At 40.3% G+C, this 25779-nt stretch overlaps 1 protein-coding gene across 1 annotated transcript in view; it reads left to right on the top strand.

The window, feature by feature from the left end:
• Positions 1–25779, top strand: part of samd10b (sterile alpha motif domain containing 10b) — a 119184-nt gene that overhangs the window by 18010 nt on the left and 75395 nt on the right. The window contains exon 2 of the mRNA XM_061904372.1: positions 18006–18190. Coding sequence (XP_061760356.1) covers positions 18006–18190 — 185 coding nt within the window. The remainder of the gene's footprint in view (positions 1–18005; positions 18191–25779) is intronic.

The raw sequence follows: 25779 nt of genomic DNA, 5'->3' as shown, positions 1-25779 counted from the left end.
CGTAGTCCGAGGTCACATTGTTATGGGAGACACACTGTATCCTATTAGTAAGATAAGAGTTAAACCAAGACAGGGCTAAGTCTGACATACCAATTCGTGTTTTGATACGTTCTAATAAAATATAATGATCGACGGTATCGAAAGCAGCGCTAAGATCGAGGAGCAGCAACATAGATGACGCATCAGAATCCATCGTTAGCAATAGATCATTAGTCATTTTTGCGAGGGCTGTCTCCGTGGAGTGATTTGCCCTGAAACCGGATTGAAAGGTTTCACATAGATTGTTAGACGCTAAGTGTTCATTTAACTGCTCCGCAACAATTTTTTCGAGGATTTTTGAAATAAAGGGAAGTTGAGACACCGGTCGGTAGTTTACAATGAGGTCAGGATCGAGGTTTGGTCTTTTAAGAAGAGGATGAATAACCGCTTTTTTGAATGCTAGGGGAACAGTGCCCGGAGGAAAGTGATAAGTTTATAATATTTAGCACTGATGGACCTAATAATACAAAAAGCTCCTTGATCAGTTTCCCAGGAAGAGGGTCAAGTAAACATGTTGTTTGTTTTATTCCATTTACACTTTGTAACAATTCCTCTGATGTTATTTCCTCAAAACAAGAGAAACTATTTTGGAGGGCAGTATCCGCCGTATATACAATCCTATCAGTGTTAATAGAACCCAGTTGTAGCTGGGACGCATTGTCTTTAATCTCCTTTCTAATTACTTCAATTTTCTTACTAAAGAATTGCATGAAGTCATCAGCTGAGTGGGTGGAGCTACTGGAAGGAGTTCCTTGTTGGGTTAGCGATGCTACCGTACTAAACAAAAATTAAGGATCGTTTTTATTACGGTGGATGAGATTTGACTAATATTTAGCTTTAGCTAAGGTAAGCATGCGTTTATAAGTTATTAAACCATCACTCCATGCTTGATGGTGCACCTCAAGTTTAGTCATGCGCCATTTGCGTTCCAGCTTTCTACATAATAATTTCTGAGCTCTAGTTTCTTTTGTAAACCACGGGGTACGCTTTTTTGGAGCCTTTTTTAACTTTAGCGGTGCTATGTTATCAATGGTTTCGCGCAGGGCGTTGTTAAAGTTGTTAGTGAGGTTATCAATAGAGCCCACATATTTTGGGAATGGTGCCATTACCGAGGGCAGTAGGTCAGCAAGAGTTGTCGTTGTGGCCGTATTAATGTTGCGGCTGCTATAGCAGTTATTATTATTATTAGTTTGACGAACATGCGTCTGAACCTCAAATTTTATAAGGTAATGATCGGACAATACTTTAGTATACGGGAGTATCGTAACTTTGGAAACGGTGATACCCCTGACAAGCACTAGGTCTATCGTATTACCGTTGCGATGCGTGGGTTCATTTATTATTTGTGTGAGACCACAGCTATCAATTATAGTCTGTAGCGCTACGCACGGTGGGTCCGATGGGGTATTCATATGGATATTAAAGTCCCCCATTATGATTATATTATCGGCGCGTGTCACTAGATCAGCAACGAACTCTGAGAATTCATTGATAAAGTCCAAATAGGGCCCTGGGGGGTGGTAGATAACAGCCAGGTGTAGAGGCAGCGGTGTGACAGACCTCATAGTAAGCACCTTAAACGATTTATTTTTATTATTTATGTTAGGACTAAGGTTAAAGTTTTTGTTGTATATTAGTGCGCCCCCCCTCCACCCCTTTTAAGAGGACGGGCAATATGCGCATGTGTAAAGTTAGGAGGACATGCCTCATTTAGCGCAAAAAAGTTGTTTGGTTTAAGCCAGGTTTCGCTGAGACCGATGACGTTAAGATTGTTGTCTGTGATGATATCATTAACTAACAACGTTTTGGGAGACAATGATCTTATGTTTAAAAAACCTATATTATAGGTAGTGGGCTGTTTTAGGGAATTTTTGATCAAATGATCCGTAGTAGCAATATTAATAATGTTGTGTTTATTATGCCCTGTGCATTTAGTATAATTACGACCATATCTAGGAATTGATACGACGGGAATTTTCCGATTGTTTGATTGTTGCTTTGATAAACTGCACGCATCATCGTTTGCCCACTCAGTAGAACGCATGTTCCGATTGTTTGTTTGTTGCTTTGATAAACTGCACGCATCATAGTTTGCCACCTCAGTAAAACACATGTCCAACTCTGAAACAATCAAAGCAGAAAAAACTTGTTCTAATTTAACTGACTCCTTTCCCAGACCAGTAGTCTCGTATCTTCCATTTAAATCCGGCTTCAGGATGGAGGGAAGTGGTGTTCTGTGGGGATTAGCCTTCTGCTTTGTTTTTAGCCCTGCTCGACACCTGCGTTTCCGATCACACCGCTGGCGTCTGCTCCGTAGACGGCCCCCGCTGCTAATATACTCCCCTGCTTCACAGGCCGCTGGATGTAGCCGCCGAAGTATTCCCATGCTAGTTAGCACGTCTAGCAAGCACGCGTCTATCAGTCCAAAACGGCCAGATATGTCCACATCCAGAAGTGTCTGGCGGTCGTACGTGATCACGGAGTGACCACGATGTGAGCCAGCCATGAAGTTTGCAGAATTGTCCGGTATTTCTGCCAAATGTTCCATCTTTAGCAAGAGCTCCGCGATGTTGCAGCCCGTCCGGGCGCCGCCATCTTGGAACACTTATAAACACTAATATGGAACATCCCAAAGGTGTGCAGGCTAATTGGGAACAGTTGGGTGCCATGATTGGGTATAAAAGCAGCTTCCATGAAATGCTAAGTAATTCACAAACAAGGATGGGGTGAGGGTCACCACTTTGTAAGCAAACTGTCGAACCGTTTTAGAACAACATTTCTCAAAAAGCTATTGCAAGGAATTTAGGGATTTTACCATCTATGGTCCGTAAAATCATCAAAAAGTTCAGAGAATCTGGAGAAATCATTCCACTTAAGCGATGATATTACGGACTTTTGAACCCTCAGGCGGTACTGCATCAAAACCCGACATCATTGTGTAAAGGATATCATCACATGGGCTCAGGAACACTTCATAAAACCACTGTCAGTAACTACAGTTGGTCGCTACATCTGTAAGTGCAAGTTAAAACTCTACTATGCAAAGCCAAACCCATTTATCAAGTCCGTATGTTTAGTTGTTGAACTTAAATCCGTGGTGACTGGCTAGTTGTTTTGCTAGCAGCTACACTAGTATGTCGCGAGAGCGGCGATGCTGTGTACACATGATCATGTCCGTGTTGAGCAGATGCGTGAGTAGACATAGAGCTGGCATAGTCCTTCGACAACATGGATTCTTTTCCCCAAATTTTATTCTATTTGAGACACTTTTTATGGTTTTATTTCAGGATCAAAATGAGAATGAAAGGAATGAAATCTGGATTCTCACCAATGCTACTGTTTAATTTTTTTCTAGTCGCACAATCAAGTAAATTTATCGCACTGTACAGGCCTGTGACAGGACTTCTTTCCCTAGGAACAGATCCCAAAAAGAACAAATACCTAGGGAGTGTGGAGGGTTGACCTGGTAGAGCGTCGCCAAACTGCACCCTCGCCACAAAAGTCTGGAGGAACAGCTCACATCCCAGCCATGTGAGCCTGAAGCTAACCAGGGAGTGTCTGATTATATACCTCTTTCACTGATCCAATTTTGTACAATGAGATGTGTGTGCTGAAGCACAAGTATGGGATACAGTGTAAAACGTTTTGTCTGTAAAATATATCATTACATATAGTTTTTAATAACATTTATGAATTATTTAACTCGATAAACTGCTTTTTCTGCTAACCAACCTGTAAAACAGCAACACACACGCATAGTAGGCTCTTAACGACATTGACTGGTTGCATGTAAATTGCATCACAGGGTAACAACCTGGCAGTTACAGTTATGTAAATTGTTGGAGTTGAACGCATAACTTGCTGAGCCGAGTGTGTGCGTCTTCTGGTGCAATTGAAAGACAGGGAGCGGTTGTTGTCAATAATACCTATATTTTGTTTGTTTTGGTATGATTACGCCAGAAATTGAACCGTTTAGCTAGATAGTAGTTTTGTTGTTGATGTTGTTTTGGTGTGGTTATGGCCGACAAGAAGTTTTGATCGACAACATGATTGTTGATGCTTTTTACATGATGATCACATCCTTCTCCTCCTTAAAACGAATCGGCAGACGTCAACATTGTCTTATCTGTTGACCACTTGTCACCCGCCACTGAGAGAGTAGCATTGCAAAATGGAACGGAATTAATGGCTGTTTATTTTGTTTACAATTTAGTTTGGATTTTGTGCACAACATACATATTCCGTGCGCGGAGGATATGCAAGCAGTGCGCAATTGTGTAGGCCCACACCTTGGAGGGAACATTGCTGGTAGCTTTTCAATAATCAGCAGTGCACACCTGGTATCTCCTGGCCGTAAAAACAGCCATACTTTTTTGGGAAACCAAATATCTCTACATATTGTAAAACCGATACTAGCTTGCTTTTCCAAGAAATTAGCAATATCACTGGTCCATGAGTTTATGGAAGTGCTTTTATTAATCACAGTTTTTTACGATCATTTTAATTTGGAACAGTAATACTAACCGTCTGAGGTTTTACCCCGGTTTATCATTAATATCGTTACATCCCTAGATATAAGTTTTGAAAGTAATTTGTCTTGGACCTCCTTCTAGGAGGATCTCATGGCATGAACATTTCTTATCACGGTTATCATTATTATTGTGGTATTTTTAAATGTGCTCAACATTTTCAAAAATTACTTAAACTGAAATGATATCTCACACATCTAATACTTGTTCTTTGTGCCTCAGCCTTTTGATGGTTCAGTCTGCGTTTATTTTGATGAGAGCCAGTGTTGATGTTATTGGAACATTGACAAAGTTAGAATTTAACTAAAGGACAAGTGAGCATCTCGGTAAAAAAAAGGCAAGACTTTATAAACAAGTTGTGGCAAAGTTCCCCAGACAGACTGCTGGATGTTTCCTCTTGTCATTAACTCTCAGTCACAGCAGGATGCTTTGTTGAGAAAATCAAAGCAATGTCAAATATTTTCCTTCCCCGCTGTATACTTTCAGTATGGGACAAATGCGTCCATCTTAAATATTGTCCACATTTTTCGCACTTGCCATCTAACAGCAGCGCATTCTTAAAAGTACGCCAAAATTCTACAATATTGAAGTGAAGCGAGGGAAATAAAGTGAAACGAAGCTTTCGGCTCTGTTTACTCCGAAGGAAAATCTCCTGGAGCAGTGTCCGTGTAGTTGCTTTTTGCCGTGTTTTGTCGAGAAAAAACAGCGCTGGTGCGCATGCAGCGGCTTAGATTCCAGGAAGTGAGCAGTTTTCAGACGATTTTTCAATATCAAAAAATTTTAGCGCTGTTACTAATTATTATACCGTTTACTGTTACATCCCTACTAGAGCCTGGCTTATCCTGTTCTTCTTCCACCAGCCTTTAGTGCTCAGAGATTATATTCTTTTAGGGTTTAGATGACCTGTAGAATTATAACAGGACTGCCAACCCCACATGAGTTCTTGAACTCATTGTGTGACATAACTGCCCTGCAGTTTGAATCTAGAATCCAGCCAATAGCCACATGCTTGCTTGTAGAGTCTTTAGCGTCATTCAGACCTATTAGTCCAAACCAAAGCAGAAGATGATTATACAGATGCGGGAAGCCTGTGTCCTCATGCTGTCTTTGTGAGTCATATTCATATATGCTTTAGCTTGCCAGCCTGGACTAACACACACATTCACACAATACACTGATTTAGTTTGTGTTTTCCTCGCCTCATGAGAGTTGGTGTGTTATCTTCTATCAGCCTGTATTGTGGGTGCCTATACATGCCTAGTACAGTGACAGTGATAGCTTGTGAAAAGTAAACCTCAGCCCCAGCCTCTGCAACAATGTCTCATGTCAGAGTGGATAATGGACTGCAACGCATCATGGGAAAAAACCCTGGTTCTGGGTTTTATATATAACCCCCCAGCACGCTCTCAAAATTGAGTAATTTCATGGTTCATTCCTGGGGTTAGGGCAAGGTATAGACAATCGGAGGTGTTGTGAATAACTTTTACTTGACGTCATACATATTACGGCACAAACTAAAGCTGATTATGTACAGATGTACTAGAGACATGTTGAGAGTTGACACAGTTTTTCGGCCTGATGCTACACTTTTAAATTGGGTTTAGTTTGTGCTGCTGGCTTGAAGTACTAACAATAATAATATTGATAATAATGATAATAATAATAATACATTCTATTTTTAATGCAATTTCCATTCCAAAGAAGTCTTAAAATGCTAAAATCACTTCTATTGTGAAGTTTTTCCCCTAGCTGGTCATGAGGATCACAGTGAATTTTGCTGTTTCTTATAAAACTTAGACACTGAATAGAAAAGCCCTTTTTCTTATGTATAAGAGGTGTCATGTTTAGATAAAACTAATGCCAAAATTACTTTGATCAAATACACCATTGCACTGTTTTACCGATGCTTGAAATAAGGTGTATTATTCCATTCTATTGTTTTAAAGTGATGCCAAGGGGTTGGAGAAATCCAACTAAAAAACAATACTTGACCATAATGATGGTCTCTGCACATCGCCATCTGAAAATGTTATAAAATTAGACTCAGTAGCCTATATTGACAATATAAAGTTGTTTTCACCAAATAACTTACGCAATTGTTTGATATGAATGTTAACCATAACCATTCATGCATCACTAATTCTCTTGTCTCAAGGTAGGCCTAAAAAAAAAAGCTACCTGTTGCGACCTACTGATTTGGAAGAGTATTACATGGTTACTCTGACAATCTCTCAACAGCACAGATACTCAGCAACGGCACACTATTTGCGGATTATAATTATTGGCTTGCAAAAAACATTTTTTAGACCAATTAGGTGAAATTGCATAATTTCCCATGGCACACCAGATAATATCTCACGGCACACTAGGGTTGTCAAACTCCTTTTAGCTTAGGGGCTGCATGGTGGAAAATATTTTCCTAAGTGGGTTGGACGGATAAAATCATGGCATAATAACTTTATTTTACTTCAGCCCAAACTAGAACAACAAGAATATTCTGAAAATGTACAAATATTCCTCTTGACAAAACACTTCAAATTGGTTGAACATTCTGAGGAAAATTTGGTGCAGTTGCAAAAACACCATGAAGAACACAATGAATTTAGACTTAATCTCAGTGTATATACTTTGTACAAAGCAATTCTACTTTTAAGTCACAGCACACTGAGGACTGAAAACAAATAAAAATAAAGCATAAACAAAATCAATTCTATGCATCAACTAATAAATTTGTCATAATCACATATTAATTTTGTGCTTACTTCACAAGCCATACAAACTGAGGTAGAAACTATTCAAGAGGGTTGAGTTAATCCCCGCATTCCAGGCATCACTGTGTATTGATAGAAAAATAAAAGCTGTGCAATGTGTGAACAATTCTAACAAACCAAAAATAACAACTTAAAAGACTGACAGTAAATCACACACTGTTCACTTTCGTTCAATCTGCACAGAAGATAATAATTTTCATAGAACTATATCAATGTGCAGCCTCTCGTGTAGCATTTTAAGTGTGTTTACCAATTATATATTTTACTCTTGTTTGTTCTACATAGGGTCGAGGGGGAGGAGTCGCAGCTCCGCTTTACTGCGTACTTCTTGCTTGGTATACATGCTCGCACCGGTATAAACTATGTGCTTGCCTAACAGAATTGCTATTTCAACATCCAGTGGACACATTTAGAACAGCAGTTTCTTTAATTTAAAAATGCAACTCAATTTTATACGTACCAAACTCATCTCTTGGGCCAGATTTACATCACTGGTCTAACGTTTGCGCCCACACACATACACACACGCACGCACGCCATTTTACCATGAATTGATTAACATGGACCCCAACTTAAACAAGTAGAAAAACTTATTTGGGTGTTACCATTTAGTGGTCAATTGTACGGAATATGTACTGAACTGTGCAATCTACTAATACAAGTTTCAATCAATCAATCAATCAATCAATCAATCAATCAATCAATCAATCCACACACACACACACACACACACACACACACACACACACACACACACACACACACACACACACACACACACACACACACACACACACACACACACACCAGAGGTTGCTCTCAATTATGGTGCTCTTTAACTTCAAGTGTTCTTTTTGCTTCTTGTTACATCTTTCTATTTTTGAAGTTAGAAAATCTTACACTCAACATTGACATGTATTACAAATCCTAATGATATTGAAGTTCTCCAATATCTCTTTTTTCTATCTCGGGGTCAACTTAGTCTCACAGTGTAGTAAAATGCACAGTTGATAATCACAATTAATCGAGCCAGGATTTTCACATTTTATTTTAATAGTATCCTGGTACGTCTTCCTTCTAGAACTGTTAGTTTTCAGACGGGGCATAATTCAACTCCAGTTAGTGACAAATAGGACAAAGTAGATTTGGCAGTTGCCCAGTTTCTGTCTCAACACTTGGGTGTTGAGACAGAAAGGTGACAGATGACTCATGATTCTGACCAGGGATTATCCTCGAGTATAAGGGCACATTCCAAGACCTGACTTGCGGCTATTCTTCCATTTTAGTACCAGCCAGACTCCAAGACCAGGTGCCATTGTTTGCCTTTATCCAACCTGTCTGTTTGTATGATGTACTCACTGATCAATATTTCCAACTGACTTTCTTCAGGGATTATATTTTTTTGTCAAAAAAAGAGACAATTAAGAATGCTAAAAGTTTATAACCGCACTAATGTTTAATGTCAAATGTTGTAAATCTGACTTGTCAGAGAACATTTCTCATGTACAATCTCTCTTGATGTTTCCTCCCTCATTCCCAAAACATGCATTTAATGCAAGATAATGAAAGACTCTAAATTGTGTAGAAGTTATGAATATTTATTTTGTCAGTGTAGTTTAGAAAAAAATATAGGAATCTGAAATATTAACTGTGTTGAAGAGTCCATAATGGTTTTCACACTGTTCTGAACTTCAAAAAGCTATATGCTTAGCAACATGTTAGTTCATTAAAATAATCTAAACAATATATTTTTGTACAGTTATTATTAAAAGACTTGGCAAGAAGTCAGAAAAGGGTGGTCTCAAAGGGGTTGTTGAACGGTATAGTTATCTAATTACTTCCTTCTTACTTTAAATTTTCCACTATTCCTTCTGCCCCAGGGGGTTAAGTCGAACAAGTCTATTACAGCTTGCTATATGAGCGCTTTATCTTCTTTTTATGACTTCTGGAGCTTGAAAGATCTGGTGAATTGGCAGCAAGCGAGACATCAGTGGAATCGAGATGGAATGATGCTGCACTTCTTCACAGATGTATATTAAGTGTCGGTTGGATAATTGGGAAGCGCTGTATTTAACACATTATCAAATGAACTTGGTTAATGGTTTATTGATGTTTTTCCCTACTGTGCTCTGTCATCACATTCTACTGTCAAACTGCATAGAGTGAATGTGAAAGCGATAAATGGTAACATCTCACGCTCTTTCTTGTCTGTCTGGATTTGGCTCTTTTAGGTCTTTCTCCGCGATTGGCAGGTCTTTAGGGTTGCAAGGCGTTTCAGCTCCCCACGTTTCTTCCTCCTGTCTCCTCCCCCACAGTCTGACTGGCAATAATTATATTGGTTTGTCCCAACGACCGAAAAGACCTGCCAGCTGGAAAAAGGCAGAGATAAATTCAGAGGGGAAACAAGTTAAAGGAAGATAAAGTTACAAAGGGAGCTGCATATAGGAAATGGCTACACAAAGACAGCAACATCAGTGATTCCTGCAGGCTGTACTTCTTGTTTTCATATCTCCTTTTTTTTCTAAATCCATCGAGACTAGACAAGCAATGTGTTCGTGCTGCTGCTGACTTGAAAATACTTATATAGAGTTAACACGTTAGGTATCAATAAATGGTCTGTAGAAAAATACTTCTGGAAAATATGTTTTTCTTGGGTGGAATGGCAGGTTTGCTCATTTTTGTTTTACGTATCTTTTTGAAAATTTACTTGTAGGTTTACTCATGTTGCAGAGATAAGTAGAGCGATGGGGAAAGGGATAATAGGGCCCAAAATGAATTATGGAAAGGCATATAAAATATAACCGCTTATAAAAATGTATAGTTAGTAATAACTTCAGGGTTTCCCCAGATTGCCACTATATATGCGGCAGTGAAGGCTGGGCTTGGGGTGTGGTCAATATGACATCATTATTAATGACATGATCATTTTGATTTGCAATGAAGAATATATTTTCTTTACAAATGCTAAAAAAAATGTTTTATCCATATTCAAAAAATATTATTAATTTTAGTTCTTTATAATACCATTAATAACATTAATATTAACATTTTTTTCAATCAGCTCTAACACAAAGATTTTGACTTTTTCAACTGTGCTCTCTTTGTTCAATGCAGTGTCAATTGTTGCTGCCTATTGTAAAATGTAACAAAGGCTACACCAAATTCTGCCTTTCCTGAATGTTGAGATTTAGTTCACCAAATATGTACACAGTTCTTTGAGTTCGAATTGGAATAAAATAACGTGTTTTGTTTATATTCTTCACAATATAGTCACTGTAAAACTAACCACTCTAAAGAAAGTATGTTATATATACAGATTAAGTGCACAAACATGTAGGAATCACGTTAGATTAATAATATATTTTGGAATAAACTGAAAAAATCAAAACAACTATGCAGGATGACGGTAATGCCGCTAGTTTAATGCTAACGTACAGTGACTAGCTTATTGACAAGCTAACTAAAATTAGCATGGCCAATCGCAGGCACCTATACTGAACAATCCTTCATACTAACATTCATAACTTTCGACAATTTGCAGTCTCCAATGAAGCTAACATGCATACTTTCGGAATGTGGGAGGAAACTGGAGTGTCCTGAGAAAACCAGACACGGAAGCGGACAAATGCACACTCTACACAGCGATGTCCAAACGGAGGTTCAAAGACGCAGACGGCGTTAAGCTTGACATTATTGTTGGTAGTAATGTCAAAAGATTTAGGGTACTTTACATTGGCTTGAACAAAAACTGCATTAATTAACTTAAAATACTTTTTTTTTTTTTTTTTTCTCTTCTATCTTTTGCCGGGTGTCAACTCCTTTAGGTGCGCGACCAGCTGACGCGCTTCTGACACACAATTTAGATGCACGTTTTAATTTTGTTTTGTTTTTCATAATAAAGCAATGAGGAACGTTTTAATGATGAGCTGTTTTTGAAACGTTGTATAGCCATCCATCCATCCATGTTGGCCATGTTGGGAGTGGGATCACCTGACTAGTTGTGTTTAATGGCCATGTTGGCAGAGAGTCAGCCGACTAGTTGATTTTAATGGCCATGTTGGCAGGAGAGAAACGTGACCAGTTGTGTTTGATGGCCATGTTGGCAGAGGAGTCAGCTGACTAGTTGTGTTTAATGGCCATGTTGGCAGGAGAGAAACGTGACTCGTGTTCGGTGGCCATGTTGGCAGAGGAGTCAGCTGACTAGTTGTGTTTAATGGCCATGTTGGCAGGGTAGTCACTTGACTTGTTGTGTTTGATGGCCATGTTGGCGGGGAAGTCACTTTACTAGTTGTGTTTGATGGCCATGTTGGCAGGGTAGTCACTTGACTTGTTGTGTTTGATGGCCATGTTGGCGGGGAAGTCACTTGACTAGTTGGGTTTAATGGCCATGTTGGCAGGGTAGTCTCTTGACGAGTTGTGTTTGATGGCCATGTTGGCAGGGGAGTCAAGTGACTAGTTAGTTGTGTTTGGTGGCCATGTTGGCAGGAGAAGCAGCAGTTAAAATTAATGTACCATGTAAGCTTCCATCATTCAGAGTTTACTCCACATTTGACTCACACAAATATTGAAAGATACAACAAAATCAACATGTATAATGCACCTAGCATGGTATTTAAATATATAGAGTCAGCAATAAGGATGTGAAAAGTTTTCAGATTCTACAGTATTTGGAATGACCTCATTAGCTCTCTGTCGTCCTACAAGCTTTTTAGTGCATCAGATATTTCTCCTCCGCAAATATTGAGACTGCTGAGATCAGATGTGTAAGTGGAACAGCATTGGCTGTCAAAGTTGCATCCGATCTGAGAGATGACATCAGATGTGAATGTGGGACAGTCAGAGTTGCTAAGAATTAAAGGTTCATAGAAGTTTCCATAGAAACAGCTTTGGGTCATTGTTGGCCCTAATTGTGGAAACGTAGGTCGTGATACAGGAACTGCAATTTCTTAATATTAATGAAAGAAATTATAAAAATACAAATGGCCTAACGCCACAAATATCTTTTAACCTCTTAAAAACTAAGAATCATCTTTTGATATGATGTACTTAGTCCATAATTAAGAAACGTGTAATTCATGTATAGTGACATGCTAATTGTTATTTTTACACATTTTTTCCCAAATTCCATTGTATGTTATACTCTTCTGATACCAACAGATGTCAGTATAAGTGTCCACATAAGGTCCATAAGACCCCAATTCAGTAGTGTACACAAATTCGGAAATAAGAGCTCAAAGGTGCTGTCCACGCATGTGGACACTAAGGCCTCTAGAACTCTTCCCAACTTTTGTTTTAAAGATTTTGACGAATACCCACCCAATTTATTTCAAAACACAGATTTTAATTGAGGTCATTTTAGTGTCAATTAAGTGTCGATAGTGTAGCATTCATCCTTGCGGTGCCATCCTCAATCCGTGCTTTGTTTAAGATGCATTTTTAAGCTTGTTGTGCGCCGATGATGAGAAAGTTTGTTTTATTAAACACATGCATTAATGTGTTAACGTTGACAGCCCTAATAAATACCATATATTATTATTAATATTAATATAACATACATTAAACAATATAATTAAAACATGCGGAGTGGGTACCACTAATGCAGGAACAGCATCCTCTTTTCTGGCAAGACATTATATAAGATGTCTTTTGAAATAAATGATGTCTGTTCAGCCAGAAGAACATTTCAGGGTCAGGGGTCAATTAAATTTCCTGGCTCACAAGTTTTGTTCTAATCAATTCAGTGGTGTGTGATGTGGCTGTGGTCGGGGCTATTAAAGGGCAACAATGTTTGTACATCTAAAACACTTCTTTGTGGTCGAGGGAACATGTACTGTATTGTTAGCACATTATTGCATTATTGGAACAATTGTATTGTATATATTTTGGTGTAAATTCTGCCTAAATTTTGCACCACAGTCACATTTTTGACCCGTTTCTCAGTATGCCCACAAATCTGATTGTAAATTAATCCTTCCTGCCCCCCTCCAAAAATATCACAAATATAAACTGTTGGAAATATATATCTTGAAGATTTTATACAAGTATATATATATATACATATATGTATATACTGTATATATATATATACATATATATATGTATATATATATATATATGTATATATATATATATATACATATATATATATATATATATATACACATATATATGTATATATATACAGTATATACATATATATATATATACATATACATATACATATATATATATATATATATATATATATATATATATATATATATATATATATATATATATATATATATATATACACAATACGAAGGTCCTGTGAGGCAGACGCACTATCCCCTCTTTCACCGTGCTGCCCTATATATATATATATATATATATATATATATATATATATATATATATAGGGCTTCACGGTGGTAGAGGGGTTAGTGCGTCTGCCTCACAATACGAAGTTCCTGCAGTCCTGGGTTCAAATCCAGGCTCGGGATCTTTCTGTGTGGAGTTTGCATGTTCTCCTCGTGAATACGTGGGTTCCCTCCGGGTACTCCGGCTCCCTCCCACTTCCAAAGACATGCACCTGGGGATAAGTTGATTGGCAACACTAAATTGGCCCTAGTATGTGAATGTTGTCTGTCTATCTGTGTTGGCCCTGCGATGAGATGGCGACTTGTCCAGGGTGTACGCCGCCTTCCGCCCGATTGTAGCTGAGATAGGCGCCAGTGCCCCCCGCGACCCCAAAAGGGAATAAGCGGTAGAAAATCCATCCATTTCTACCGCTTATTCCCTCTGGGGTCGCGGGGGGCGCTGGTGCCTATCTCAGCTACAATCGGGCGGAAGGCAGTGTACACCCTGGAGAAGTCACTACCTCATTACAGGGCCAACACAGATAGACAGACAACATTCACACTCACATTCAAACACTAGGGCCAATTTAGTGTTGCCAATCAACCTATCCCCAGGTGCATGTCTTTGGAGGTGGGAGGAAGCCGGAGTACCCGGAGGGAACCCACGCATTCACGGGGAGAACAAGCAAACTCCACTCAGAAAGATCCCGAGCCCGGGATTGAACCCAGGACTACTCAGGACCTTCGTATTGTGAGGCGGATGCACTAACCCCTCCTCCACCGTGCTGCCCTATATATGTACATACATACATATATATATATATATATATATATATATATATATATATATATATATATATATATATATATATATATATATATATATATATATATATATATATATATATATATATATCCATCCATCCATCCATCCATCTTCTTCCGCTTATCCGAGGTCGGGTCGCGGGGGCAACAGTCTAAGCAGGGAAACCCAGACTTCCCTCTCCCCAGCCACTTCGTCTAGCTCTTCCCGGGGGATCCCGAGGCGTTCCCAGGCCAGCCGGGAGACATAGTCTTCCCAACGTGTCCTGGGTCTTCCCCGTGGCCTCCTATCGGTTGGACGTTCCCTAAACACCTCCCTAGGGAGGCGTTCGGGTGGCATCCTGACCAGATGCCCGAACCACCTCATCTGGCTCCTCTCGATGTGAAGGAGCAGCGTCTTTACTTTGAGTTCCTCCCGGATGGCAGAGCTTCTCACCCTATTTCTAAGGGAGAGCCCCGCCACACGGCGGAGGAAACTCATCTCGGCCGCTTGTACCCGTGATCTTATCCTTTCGGTCATGACCCAAAGCTCATGACCATAGGTGAGGATGGGAACGTAGATCGACCGGTAAATTGAGAGCTTTGCCTTCCGGCTCAGCTCCTTCTTCACCACAACGGATCGGTACAACGTCCGCATTACTGAAGACGCCGCACCGATCCGCCTGTCGATCTCACGATCCACTCTTCCCCCACTCGTGAACAAGACTCCTAGGTACTTGAACTCCTCCACTTGGGGCAGATGGCATTCCACCCTTTTCCGGGCGAGAACCATGGACTCGGACTTGGAGGTGCTGATTCTCATTCCGGTCGCTTCACACTCGGCTGCGAACCGATCCAGTGAGAGCTGAAGATCCCGGTCAGATGAAGCCATCAGGACCACATCATCTGCAAAAAGCAGAGACCTAATCCTGCGGTCACCAAACCGGAACCCCTCAACGCCTTGACTGCGCCTAGAAATTCTGTCCATAAAAGTTATGAACAGAATCGGTGACAAAGGACAGCCTTGGCGGAGTCCAACCCTCACTGGAAATGTGTTCGACTTACTGCCGGCAATGCGGACCAAGCTCTGGCACTGATCGTACAGGGAGCGGACCGCCACAATAAGACAGTCCGATACCCCATACTCTCTGAGCACTCCCCACAGGACTTCCCGAGGGACAAGGTTGAATGCCTTCTCCAAGTCCACGAAGCACATGTAGACTGGTTGGGCAAACTCCCATGCACCCTCAAGAACCCTGCGGAGAGTATAGAGCTGGTCCACAGTTCCACGACCAGGACGAACACCACACTGTTCCTCCTGAATCCGAGGTTCGACTATCCGGCGTAGCCTCCTCTCCAGTACACCTGAATAAACCTTACCGGGAAGGCTGAGGAGTGTGATCCCACGATAGTTGGAACACACCCTCCGATCCCCCTTCTTAAAGAGAGGAACCACCACCCCGGTCAACCGATCCAGAGGTACCGCCCCCGATGTCCACGCGATGCTGCAGAGTCTTGTCAACCATGACAGCCCCACAGCATCCAGAGCCTTAAGGAACTCCGGGCGGACCTCATCCACCCCTGGGGCCTTGCCACCGAGGAGCTTTTTAACTACCTCAGCGACCTCAGCCCCAGAAATAGGAGAGTCCACCACAGATTCCCCAGGCACTGCTTCCTCATAGGAAGACGTGTTGGTGGGATTGAGGAGGTCTTCGAAGTATTCCTTCCACCTATCCACAACATCTGCAGTCGAGGTCAGCAGAACACCATCCGCACCATACACGGTGTTGATAGTGCACTGCTTACCCTTCCTGAGGCGGCGGACGGTGGTCTAGAATCGCTTCGAAGCTGTCCGGAAGTCGTTTTCCATGGCTTCCCCGAACTCCTCCCATGTCCGAGTTTTTGCCTCAGCGACCGGTACCTGTCCACTGCCTCTGGAGTCCAATGAGCCAAAAGGACCGGATAGGACTCCTTCTTCAGCTTGACGGCATCCCTCACCGCTGGTGTCCACCAAGGGGTTTTAGGATTGCCGCCCCGACAAGCACCAACTACCTTGCGGCCACAGCTCCGATCAGCCGCCTCGACAATAGTCCACTCGGACTCAATGTCCAGCACCTCCCTCGTGACATGTTCGAAGTTCTTCCGGAGGTGGGAATTGAAACTTTCTCTGACAGGAGACTCTGCCAGACGTTCCCAGCAGACTCTCACAATGCGTTTGGGCCTCCCAGGTCTGTCCGGCATCCTCCCCCGCCATCGCAGCCAACTCACCACCAAGGTGGTGATCGGTAGAAAGCTCCGCCCCTCTCTTCACCCGAGTGTCCAAAACATAAGGCACTGGAACTGCGGCCTAGGGTGTCCTGGTGCCAAGTGCACATATGGACACCCTTATGGTTGAACATGGTGTTTGTTATGGACAAACTGTGACGAGCACAAAAGTCCAATAACAAAACACCACTCGGGTTCAGATCCGGGCGGCCATTCTTCCCAATCACGCCTCTCCAGGTTTCACTGTCGTTGCCAACATGAGCGTTGAAGTCCCCCAGTAGAACAAGGGAATCACCCGGGGGAGCACTTTCCAGTACTCCCTCGAGTGCTCCCAAAAAGGGTGGGTACTCTGAACTGCTGTTTGGTGCATAAGCACAAACAACAGTCAGGACCCGTCCCCCCACCCGAAGGCGGAGGGAGGCTACCCTTTCGTCCACCGGGTTAAACTCCAACGTACAGGCTTTGAGCCGGGGGGCAACAAGAATTGCCACCCCAGCCCGTCGGCCCTGGCCCTATATATATATATATATATATATATAGGGCCAGGAAAATAAGGAAAGAAAAGGCATATGAACAATAATATCCATTTTCTACCGCTTAATCCCTTTTTGGGGTCGTGGGGGGCGCTGGCGCCTATCTCAGCTACAATATATATATTATTATTTTAATCTGACTCTTATTGTTCATATGCCTTTTCTTTCCTTATTTTCCTGGCCCTGGTCCAAGGCAGCCTATTAAGTACATTGTCATGTTGTCATTTGTTATGTATTTACTATATATGCAGATGCCATTCTCCTTTATTGTCCACTACAGAACAAATCTAAGTTCGGTACAAATAGTCACCTTAAACCTTTAACTTTGAACTTTTCGTATGATGTGGGAAGCGTAGAATTGTCCCAAAATGTATACAATTTAAGATTTGGATGGAATTAGGTGATCTACCTGTACCACTGATGCACTAATTGATTGAATAAGAAGTGTGCCTAAAACATGTCATTCATATGCACTTCAAGTTCACTTGTATGATAACACTGCTACTCTTCATGTCATTAACATTGTTTTTCATGTATGACTCACACAAAGCATGCAATCTTTAATGAATGCAGGCACTTTAACCTTTTAGAATATTGTAATCAGCTGCTATTGTGCCTCACTTGAAAGAAAAGTACTCATGAAAGTCATTACAAAGTGACCATGTATTTGCTCCCCCTACTTACGTCCCTATTTCTTTCTCCTCCTTCTCAACCTTTTGCTCCTCACAGCGGCTTCCAGCTTCAGCTTTTGCCGCGCCTCCCTGGAACACACACTGTCGGCTGAAGAACTGAGCTACCAGCTGCCACGTCGCTCGGGAGGCAGCAACCTGACCTGGCACGACGGCCGCGGCCAGACGACGGCGCACGCACGCACTGTCAAACTTTTGCAGCAACCCGGCACGGAGGGCATCCAGGTATAAAGACGTCAAGCCAAAATGGGAGATTAGAGAATACTAAAAAAAGAGATTTCCATCCATCCATTTCCTACCGCTTGTTCCCTTTGGGGTCACGGGGGACGCTGGTGCCTATCTCAGCTACAATCAGGCGGAAGGCGGGGTACACCCTGATTTTTTTAACTATTTCAAAGTTGTTATAAAATTATACCTGTATCCTTTTCAAATATAGTATAATTGTTTATCTGGGTTGGCCCTGCGGTGAGGTGGCGACTTGTCCAGTCTTGTGTACCCCGCCTTCCACCCGGATGCAGCTGGTGTAGGCTCCAGCCACTCCCGTGACCCAGAAAGGGGAAAGCGGTAGACAATGGATGGATGGATGTTCTAATTGACCATGTATTCCCCACTAACATTGCAATGCACCTTCATGCTTGAGTGGTCTTGAGACACACTAAAAAGTGAAACAAAGGCGGTGGGCACATTTGCATTCAGGAGGCGTCAACACGTGTCCATGTAGTGCAACTTACTTATTTCCTGCAGATGAAATGAAAACAGAATATTACTGATATACCAACATTATTGGCTGTCAAAAATGGCCCAAACATAAAACTAAATGCGTGTATTACCAAAACAACACTGCTGAAATCGGATGTCATGATTGTATACTGTAAGCAGGAAGCACACACATATCTGGAGTGGAGTCAACATGTCAGTGGGGTGGACGCACTTCAATAAATCAGAGAAAGACAGCGATTTGCAAAACATGCAATCTGGAAATATCAAGGGGAGTATATTCTTGCTAAGACATTCTCCATGGCGGGTTTAATCACCTGAAATCCAAACATTTTGATCGCCATTTTGATTGTGTAAACAACACCGAACAGAAAAGGAAGGTCTTCTACGTTAGTCAATTATTTGACCTGTAGATAATTTTTTGTCATTTTATATTGTTGTGGCTAAATATTTTAATAATTTTATGATTGTTTCAGTTTTTCAAGGAAACATTTGGGCAATAACAGTGCTTTACATTTTTGTGAGGTTAGTGCACAGTCATACCCCTAAATTGTGATTTTGTTTGACTATTTATCTATAAATAGTGCAATTGTTTAGAACACAATATGTGTTTATTATTATTTATTATATGTTACCAATGTTTATTTCATTACAGTTTGCTTTTGTTACTGTACAGTATCTAAAAATCTGCACTGCAATCAAATAATTTCTCCATTGTGGGATAAATAAAGTTTATCTTATTCTATTCTATCCTATCCTATCCGATCCTAAACGATGATGATTGGCAAACATTTTTTTTCATTTTTTTTATTTTTTTTGGCCTTGGTTTTTTTTAATTTTTGGTTTTCAATTCTGGTCAAGAATTCGATGCAACCTTACATACAAAAAAATACAAATCATCAAAATACTGGTTGAGATGTCTGTGTTCTAATATCAGTGGAGTATGTTACGGGGCGGCATGGTGTATGTAGTGGGTAGAGCGGCCGGCCAGAAACCTGAGGGTTGCAGGTTCGCTTCCCACCTATTGACATCTTAAAAATCGCTGCTGTTGTGTCCTTGGGCAGGACACTTCACCCTTTGCCCCCGGTGCCGCTCACACTGGTGAATGAATGATAGGTGGTGGTCGGAGGGGCTGTAGGCGCAAACTGGCAGCCACGCTTCCGTCAGTCTAGTGGCTACTGATGTAGCTTACCACCACCAGGTGTGAATGAATGTTGAGTCCCACTTCTCTGTAAGTGCTTTGAGTGTTTAGAAAAGCACAATATAAATCAAAGTTATTATTATTAAATCTAAGTTATTAGTACATATGCATATTTGATTACAAATTCTGATTTGCCTGTCTGTCTGGGAATTTTGGTCAAATCTCTATTGGAACAGTTTGCATGTTCTTCATGTGCTTTCATGAAATTGTCTTAAGCTACTCTGAACTTGTTTTGTTCCACAACACCAAAACTTATATTATCTGTTCAAGTAGTTGTCCATCGGTCAGAATGTGAGTTTAAGTGGTTGTAGTTTTTATGTCTCCTGTCATGAGTTGTACAGTATACCCATCCCAATTAGGGACGGCGTGGCGCAGTGGGAGAGTGGCCGTGCGCAACCCGAGGGTCACTGGTTCAAATCACACCTAGAACCAACCTCGTCACGTCCGTTGTGTCCTGAGCAAGACACTTCACCCTTGCTCCTGATGGGTGCTGGTTGGCGCCTTGCATGGCAGCTCCCTCCATCAGTGTGTGAATGTGTGTGAATGGGTAAATGTGGAAGTAGTGTCAAAGCGCTTTGAGTACCTTGAAGGTAGAAAAGCGCTATACAAGTACAACCCATTTATTTATTTAATTAAGTACCGCTGTACTAATGAATTAAAGTATGTAAAGTACCATACTGCCTCTAAAAATTACCGGTAATTTTATTACGGACATGATGGCGCTCTGTCGTTATGTTGTGACATTGCTGGCAATATGAGCAGAGGCGCATGTTAGTCGACACACAAGCACAGAGCACTTACGAGCACACAGCATGGGGAAATAAAAGGGACAAAAAACTTTTATCTGACTACTGGTTTGGAAATAGTAACACACTAGATTTGTCGTTTATGAAAAACGATGTCATACTAGACTAACGTGTTACTAAGTAACGCGCTACCGGCATCAGTGGTCTGGACATATGAAAAGGCGAGAAATGCAGCCCTTGCAGAGAAAAAGACAAAACGGAAGAGAAGGGAGCACCAGCCACAGCAGTCAACCTCCTACATCTGCACCAGAGATTTCTACCCGCGGGTTGTGCTCAAGAGAGATAAAAAAAGGAAAGTAACAAGACATTAACAGTAAATGATCAAGTAGGTAAATAATCCATCCATCCATACATCCATCCATTTTCTACATAGTTGTCCCTAGGGATGGGAATTGATACGATTTTTCCGGTTACAATTCAACTTTTGATTGTGCTTAATGATTCAGTTCCTTATTGGATCTCTTATTGATTCTCATTTGGAAAAAAAAAGAACAAAAAGATGGATTAGATCAATTTTGTTTAGTTCAGAGGTAACGTGACCTTACAAAGCCAACAGTGAGGTCTTAAGAGGCACATTACATAAAAAAAAATTGATTAGTCAAAATAAATATAACAAATAAATATTCTTCTAAAGCAGGGGTAAAGAACCTATGGCTCTAGAGCCATATGTGGCCCTTTTGATGACTGCACTTGGCTCTCAGATGAATATTAGCTGACATTGTTTAACACAGTAAGTAATGAATAATTTTGCTGGTAATCACAGTGTCAAAAATAACGTTCAAAATATAAAACATTCTCATGCAACTCAAGATATATCAAGCCTTCGTTTGATATAATTTTGATGATTATGGCTTACAGCATGCATTTAATTTTAGCAAATAAAAGTGCTCTTCCCAACCGCTGGCATTGTTAAGGGAATAGTTAGGAAAATTGACAAGCAATTCCAAGGAAGTGATACACTGGGAAAAGGTTCTGAACAAGAACCTGTTTTTGATTCCAATCCTCACTTGTCCCTCATAATTTTGGCAAAATAATCCAATGGAAAATGACACAATGTGTTAGTGCAGTGTTTTTCAACTTGTTTTGAGCCCAGGCACATGTTTTTCATAAAAAAAATACTGGGGCACACCACCAGCAGAAAAGGTTAAAAAATTAAACTCAATAGCCTACAATAAAACATACAATAATTCTCATCAAACACCTGACACAATTTTTCGATATGAATTTAACCATTCATGCATCACTCATTCTCTTGTCTCAAGGTATGGCCTAAATCAATCAATTAATCAATCAATCAATCAATCAATCAATGATTATTTATATAGCCCTAAATCACAAGTGTCTCAAAGGGCTGCACAAACCACAACACAAACAACGACATCCTCGGTAGAGCCCACATAAGGGCAAGGAAAACTCACACCCAGTGGGACGTCGGTGACATTAATGACTATGAGAAACCTTGGAGAGGACCGCATATGTGGGCAACCCCCCCAGGGGAAAAAAAGCAATTAGTTACCTGCTGCCACCTTCTGATATGGAATTCAGAAGTATTACATAGTAATTCTGCCAATCTCTTGACAGCACAGACACTGAGCAACGGCACTTTATTAGCGGATTGTAATTATTGGTTTGCAAAAAAATATATGTAAGACCAATTAGGTGAAATTGCATAATTTCCCACTGCGGCACAGTGGTTGAAAAACAGTGTGTTCATGCATACGTCAGCAAACAAATTAGGAGCCATTTTAACCCGTTGGCTAACCTACAGCAGTTGTTCTCAACCTTTTTTCAGTGATGTACCCCCTGTGAACATTTTTTTAATTCAAGTACCCACTAATCAGAGCAAAGCATTTTTGGTTTAAAAAAAGAGATAAAGAAGTAAAATATGTCATCAGTTTCTGATTTATTAAATTGTATATCAGTGCAAAATATTGCTCATTTGTAGTGGTCTTTTTTTTTTTAACTATTTGGAAAAAAACATATAAAAATAACTAAAAACTTGTTGAAAAATAAACAAATGATTCAATTATAAATAAAGATTTCTACACATAGAAGTAGTCATCAACTTAAAGTGCCCTCTTTGGGGATTGTATTAGAGATCCATCTGAATTCATGAACTTAATTCTAAACATTTCTTCACAAAAAAAGAAATCTTTAACATTAATATTTATGGAACATGTCCACAAAAAATATATCTGTCAACACTGAATATTGCATTGTTGCATTTCTTTTCACAGTTTATGAACTTACATTCATATTTTGTTGGATTTTTGAATTGTTGCTATTTTTAGAATATTTAAAAAAAAAATCTCACGTACCCCTTGCTATACCTTCAAGTACCCCCAGGGGTACGCGTACCCCCATTTGAGAACCACTGACCTCCAGTACACTAAAACATTGTGTAGTATGGTCACTGTGTTATTTAATGCCAATATTGTTGTTTGATTGCGATAAGAAATGTATGTTTATTGTAACATAACATTTCCTGTTAAAATAAAGCCAATAATGACCCAAAATACATTTTGGTACCGATACCAAAATATTGGTATTGAGGCAACTTTACTCCTGCAATTGATTTTCACCAACTTCACCATAGTCTCCAGCTCCCCCTATTGCAGTCAAACCTTATAGAAAACGGATGTAAATAGTTATTCTTTTCAAATATCTGAACTTTTTGGGCATTTTGCTTATCGTTTACAATCGGCATCCTAATGACAGCGGACCTTGTACAGCAGGGTTCCCTAACCTTTTTTTCACCATGGACCGGTTAAATGTATGCAATATTTGCACGGACCAGCTTTCTACGTGTGTCAGATAGAAACAGCAAAAACATTAGCTTATGACTACAATCTGGCACATTAACATTTTATTTGGCCATTAATCTAATGTGCATCGTCCCGTGTACTATAACAAAGGACCACTGTTGTACAGTATGTGATGTTTTATTATATTTCTTGGCTCTCATAAAGTCTGCAGTGAGCAGTTATCACTAACATTGTTGAAAACAAAGTGAAAATTGTAATGCTTTTTTTAAACTAATGCCTAAAATTTGCAAAATACACAAATATTACATGTTATTACAAATGTGCCTTTTATTACCTTACATATATACTGTACTTACATCATTTATATAAAACCTTAATGGAGGTGTTCAGATGTTTTTAAGGGCTCTATAAGCAGGAAAGTGCAGCTCCCATAAACTCCATTGTAAGCGGACTTGTGATCGCATTTATTTACTATTGAGAATGCATTAAAAAAAAGTAATTCATTTCATCATGATTGTCAACGATACGCAACAATTAAAAAAAAAAAAAAGTGCTGTTCCCCTTTGTGAGTCTTGAATTTCACGGACAAATGTAACCTAGATTACCTTTTAGTGTTTTGAGTTGTCAAATTTTTCAAACCAAATCTCTAAAATTTGTAATGAAGGCTCAGATTACCCAACACATATGATCATTTCTTACTGAAATAAGGTTTAAGTTAGAGAAACCCAGTTCCGTAATTTACTGTCAAGTGAAGGGCAATTACTGGTAGCAAATAAATGTTACATTCCAAGTAGCTGGGAGGGAATACTACATCCATATGTAGAATGCACAGTATTTTATTGTCAGACACACAGTAGAGAACATCACCGCCTCAGAGTCAGTGACATATTAAATGTCACTGGTGATAGAAGGGCTAATTGTTTCTCTGTTCTTACCTGACAGAAACTTATGTAACAGGAAAGTGTAAGGGTTGTGATGTAACAGCGCAACGGCACATTGACTTTCCTTCTCTCTAATGCTTCTACTACAAGTCTTACGATAACTGTCTGAAACGGTCATTGAGTTCTGATGTGTTTTCTTTAAAGCTCAGTAGCAGCACGTTACTTCAGCTGCTGTTTTAATGGTTGGAAATCTGCTTGGTAGCTCGTCATCTCTGCAGTAGAACATTAGCACCGCAGCCAGCGTGCCATTAACATCCACATGTCGCTTTTGTGAAGATTTGAATCCTATCTGTGCAGCCCATGGAGGGACAAAACAAAGTGTTGAAAAAACATATTTCAAAGCGTTCCGCCTGTGTGTGACCCAAAATAGCACATGACACAACAGACTCATTTTCTGGCTCTAGCTGCTCACGTGAAAGAGAGCCGATAGACCAATGGAGTATTCCCTCTTGTCTAAAGGACATTTGCAACAGTGAGGCTATAAGATGTACATTTGCTTTACAAGAGTGTTCAGTAATTCTTAAAAGAGTTCCCCCTCAGCTATAATTGCTATAAAAGGCTGAATAAAAGATGAGCGGAAAGCTGTTTCCATATGATTACACAGCAGAAGGATAATTAAACCTCCTCTATACCATGAAATTTATCGTCTTCATTATTTAAAAAATAGCAGAGCGGTCCGTCTCTCTGAGTTGTGTGCATGTCTGTGCATCCATGCTTTGTTCTACAATCAAAGCCCGCGCCTGTCTTTTTGAGAATCTTTGGGCATGCACATGGTGAGTAGACTTCAGTCCTCTCAGGAGTGATGATTAGTTTATTCTTCATTTCACTGTTAATGCACACATCAGCTCTTAATGAGGTAACGTGAAGCCAGCTCAGTGTTGATTGAATTTAAAGTGTGACCTTGAGACTATTCCTGGTCTGTGTTACAATGTTAACAGAACACATTGTGTACTTCTCCATGCATGTGCACACTTAAACACATACACTTGCAGACCAGACACTCGGGAGAGTCAGAACACAAGCAAAATTAAGGACATCTACACATACTTTGGAATATCAACCAGACAACAGCTATGTGCTCACACAACTTTGTTTACTAATGCAATCACTCACATGCACTTTGCTCTCTCAAAACCACGTAGGACAGCTGCTAAGGGCCATTTTACCCCTTGATTATTTGGATTTCCCATAGTAGTGCGATGCTTTCAGTTACACTCTGCAGACGGAGGCTTTGCATGCTGAAAAGAAAATTAAACGTATCATGTATCATGTCAGAACAATGCCATGTGTTTATCTATTGACACAAAAAACAGGTGGTTCCTGAATTAATTATTGGCAAGTACTATAACTTTCAACTTCAAGGCATTGCAATTCATAAACTTAA

The sequence above is a fragment of the Nerophis ophidion genome, linkage group LG06 (genome assembly GCF_033978795.1).
Source record: "Nerophis ophidion isolate RoL-2023_Sa linkage group LG06, RoL_Noph_v1.0, whole genome shotgun sequence".
Classification (NCBI taxonomy): Eukaryota; Metazoa; Chordata; class Actinopteri; order Syngnathiformes; family Syngnathidae; genus Nerophis; species Nerophis ophidion.
The sequence above is the reverse complement of the archived record's forward strand: the minus strand, read 5'-3'. Positions and strand labels throughout refer to the sequence as shown.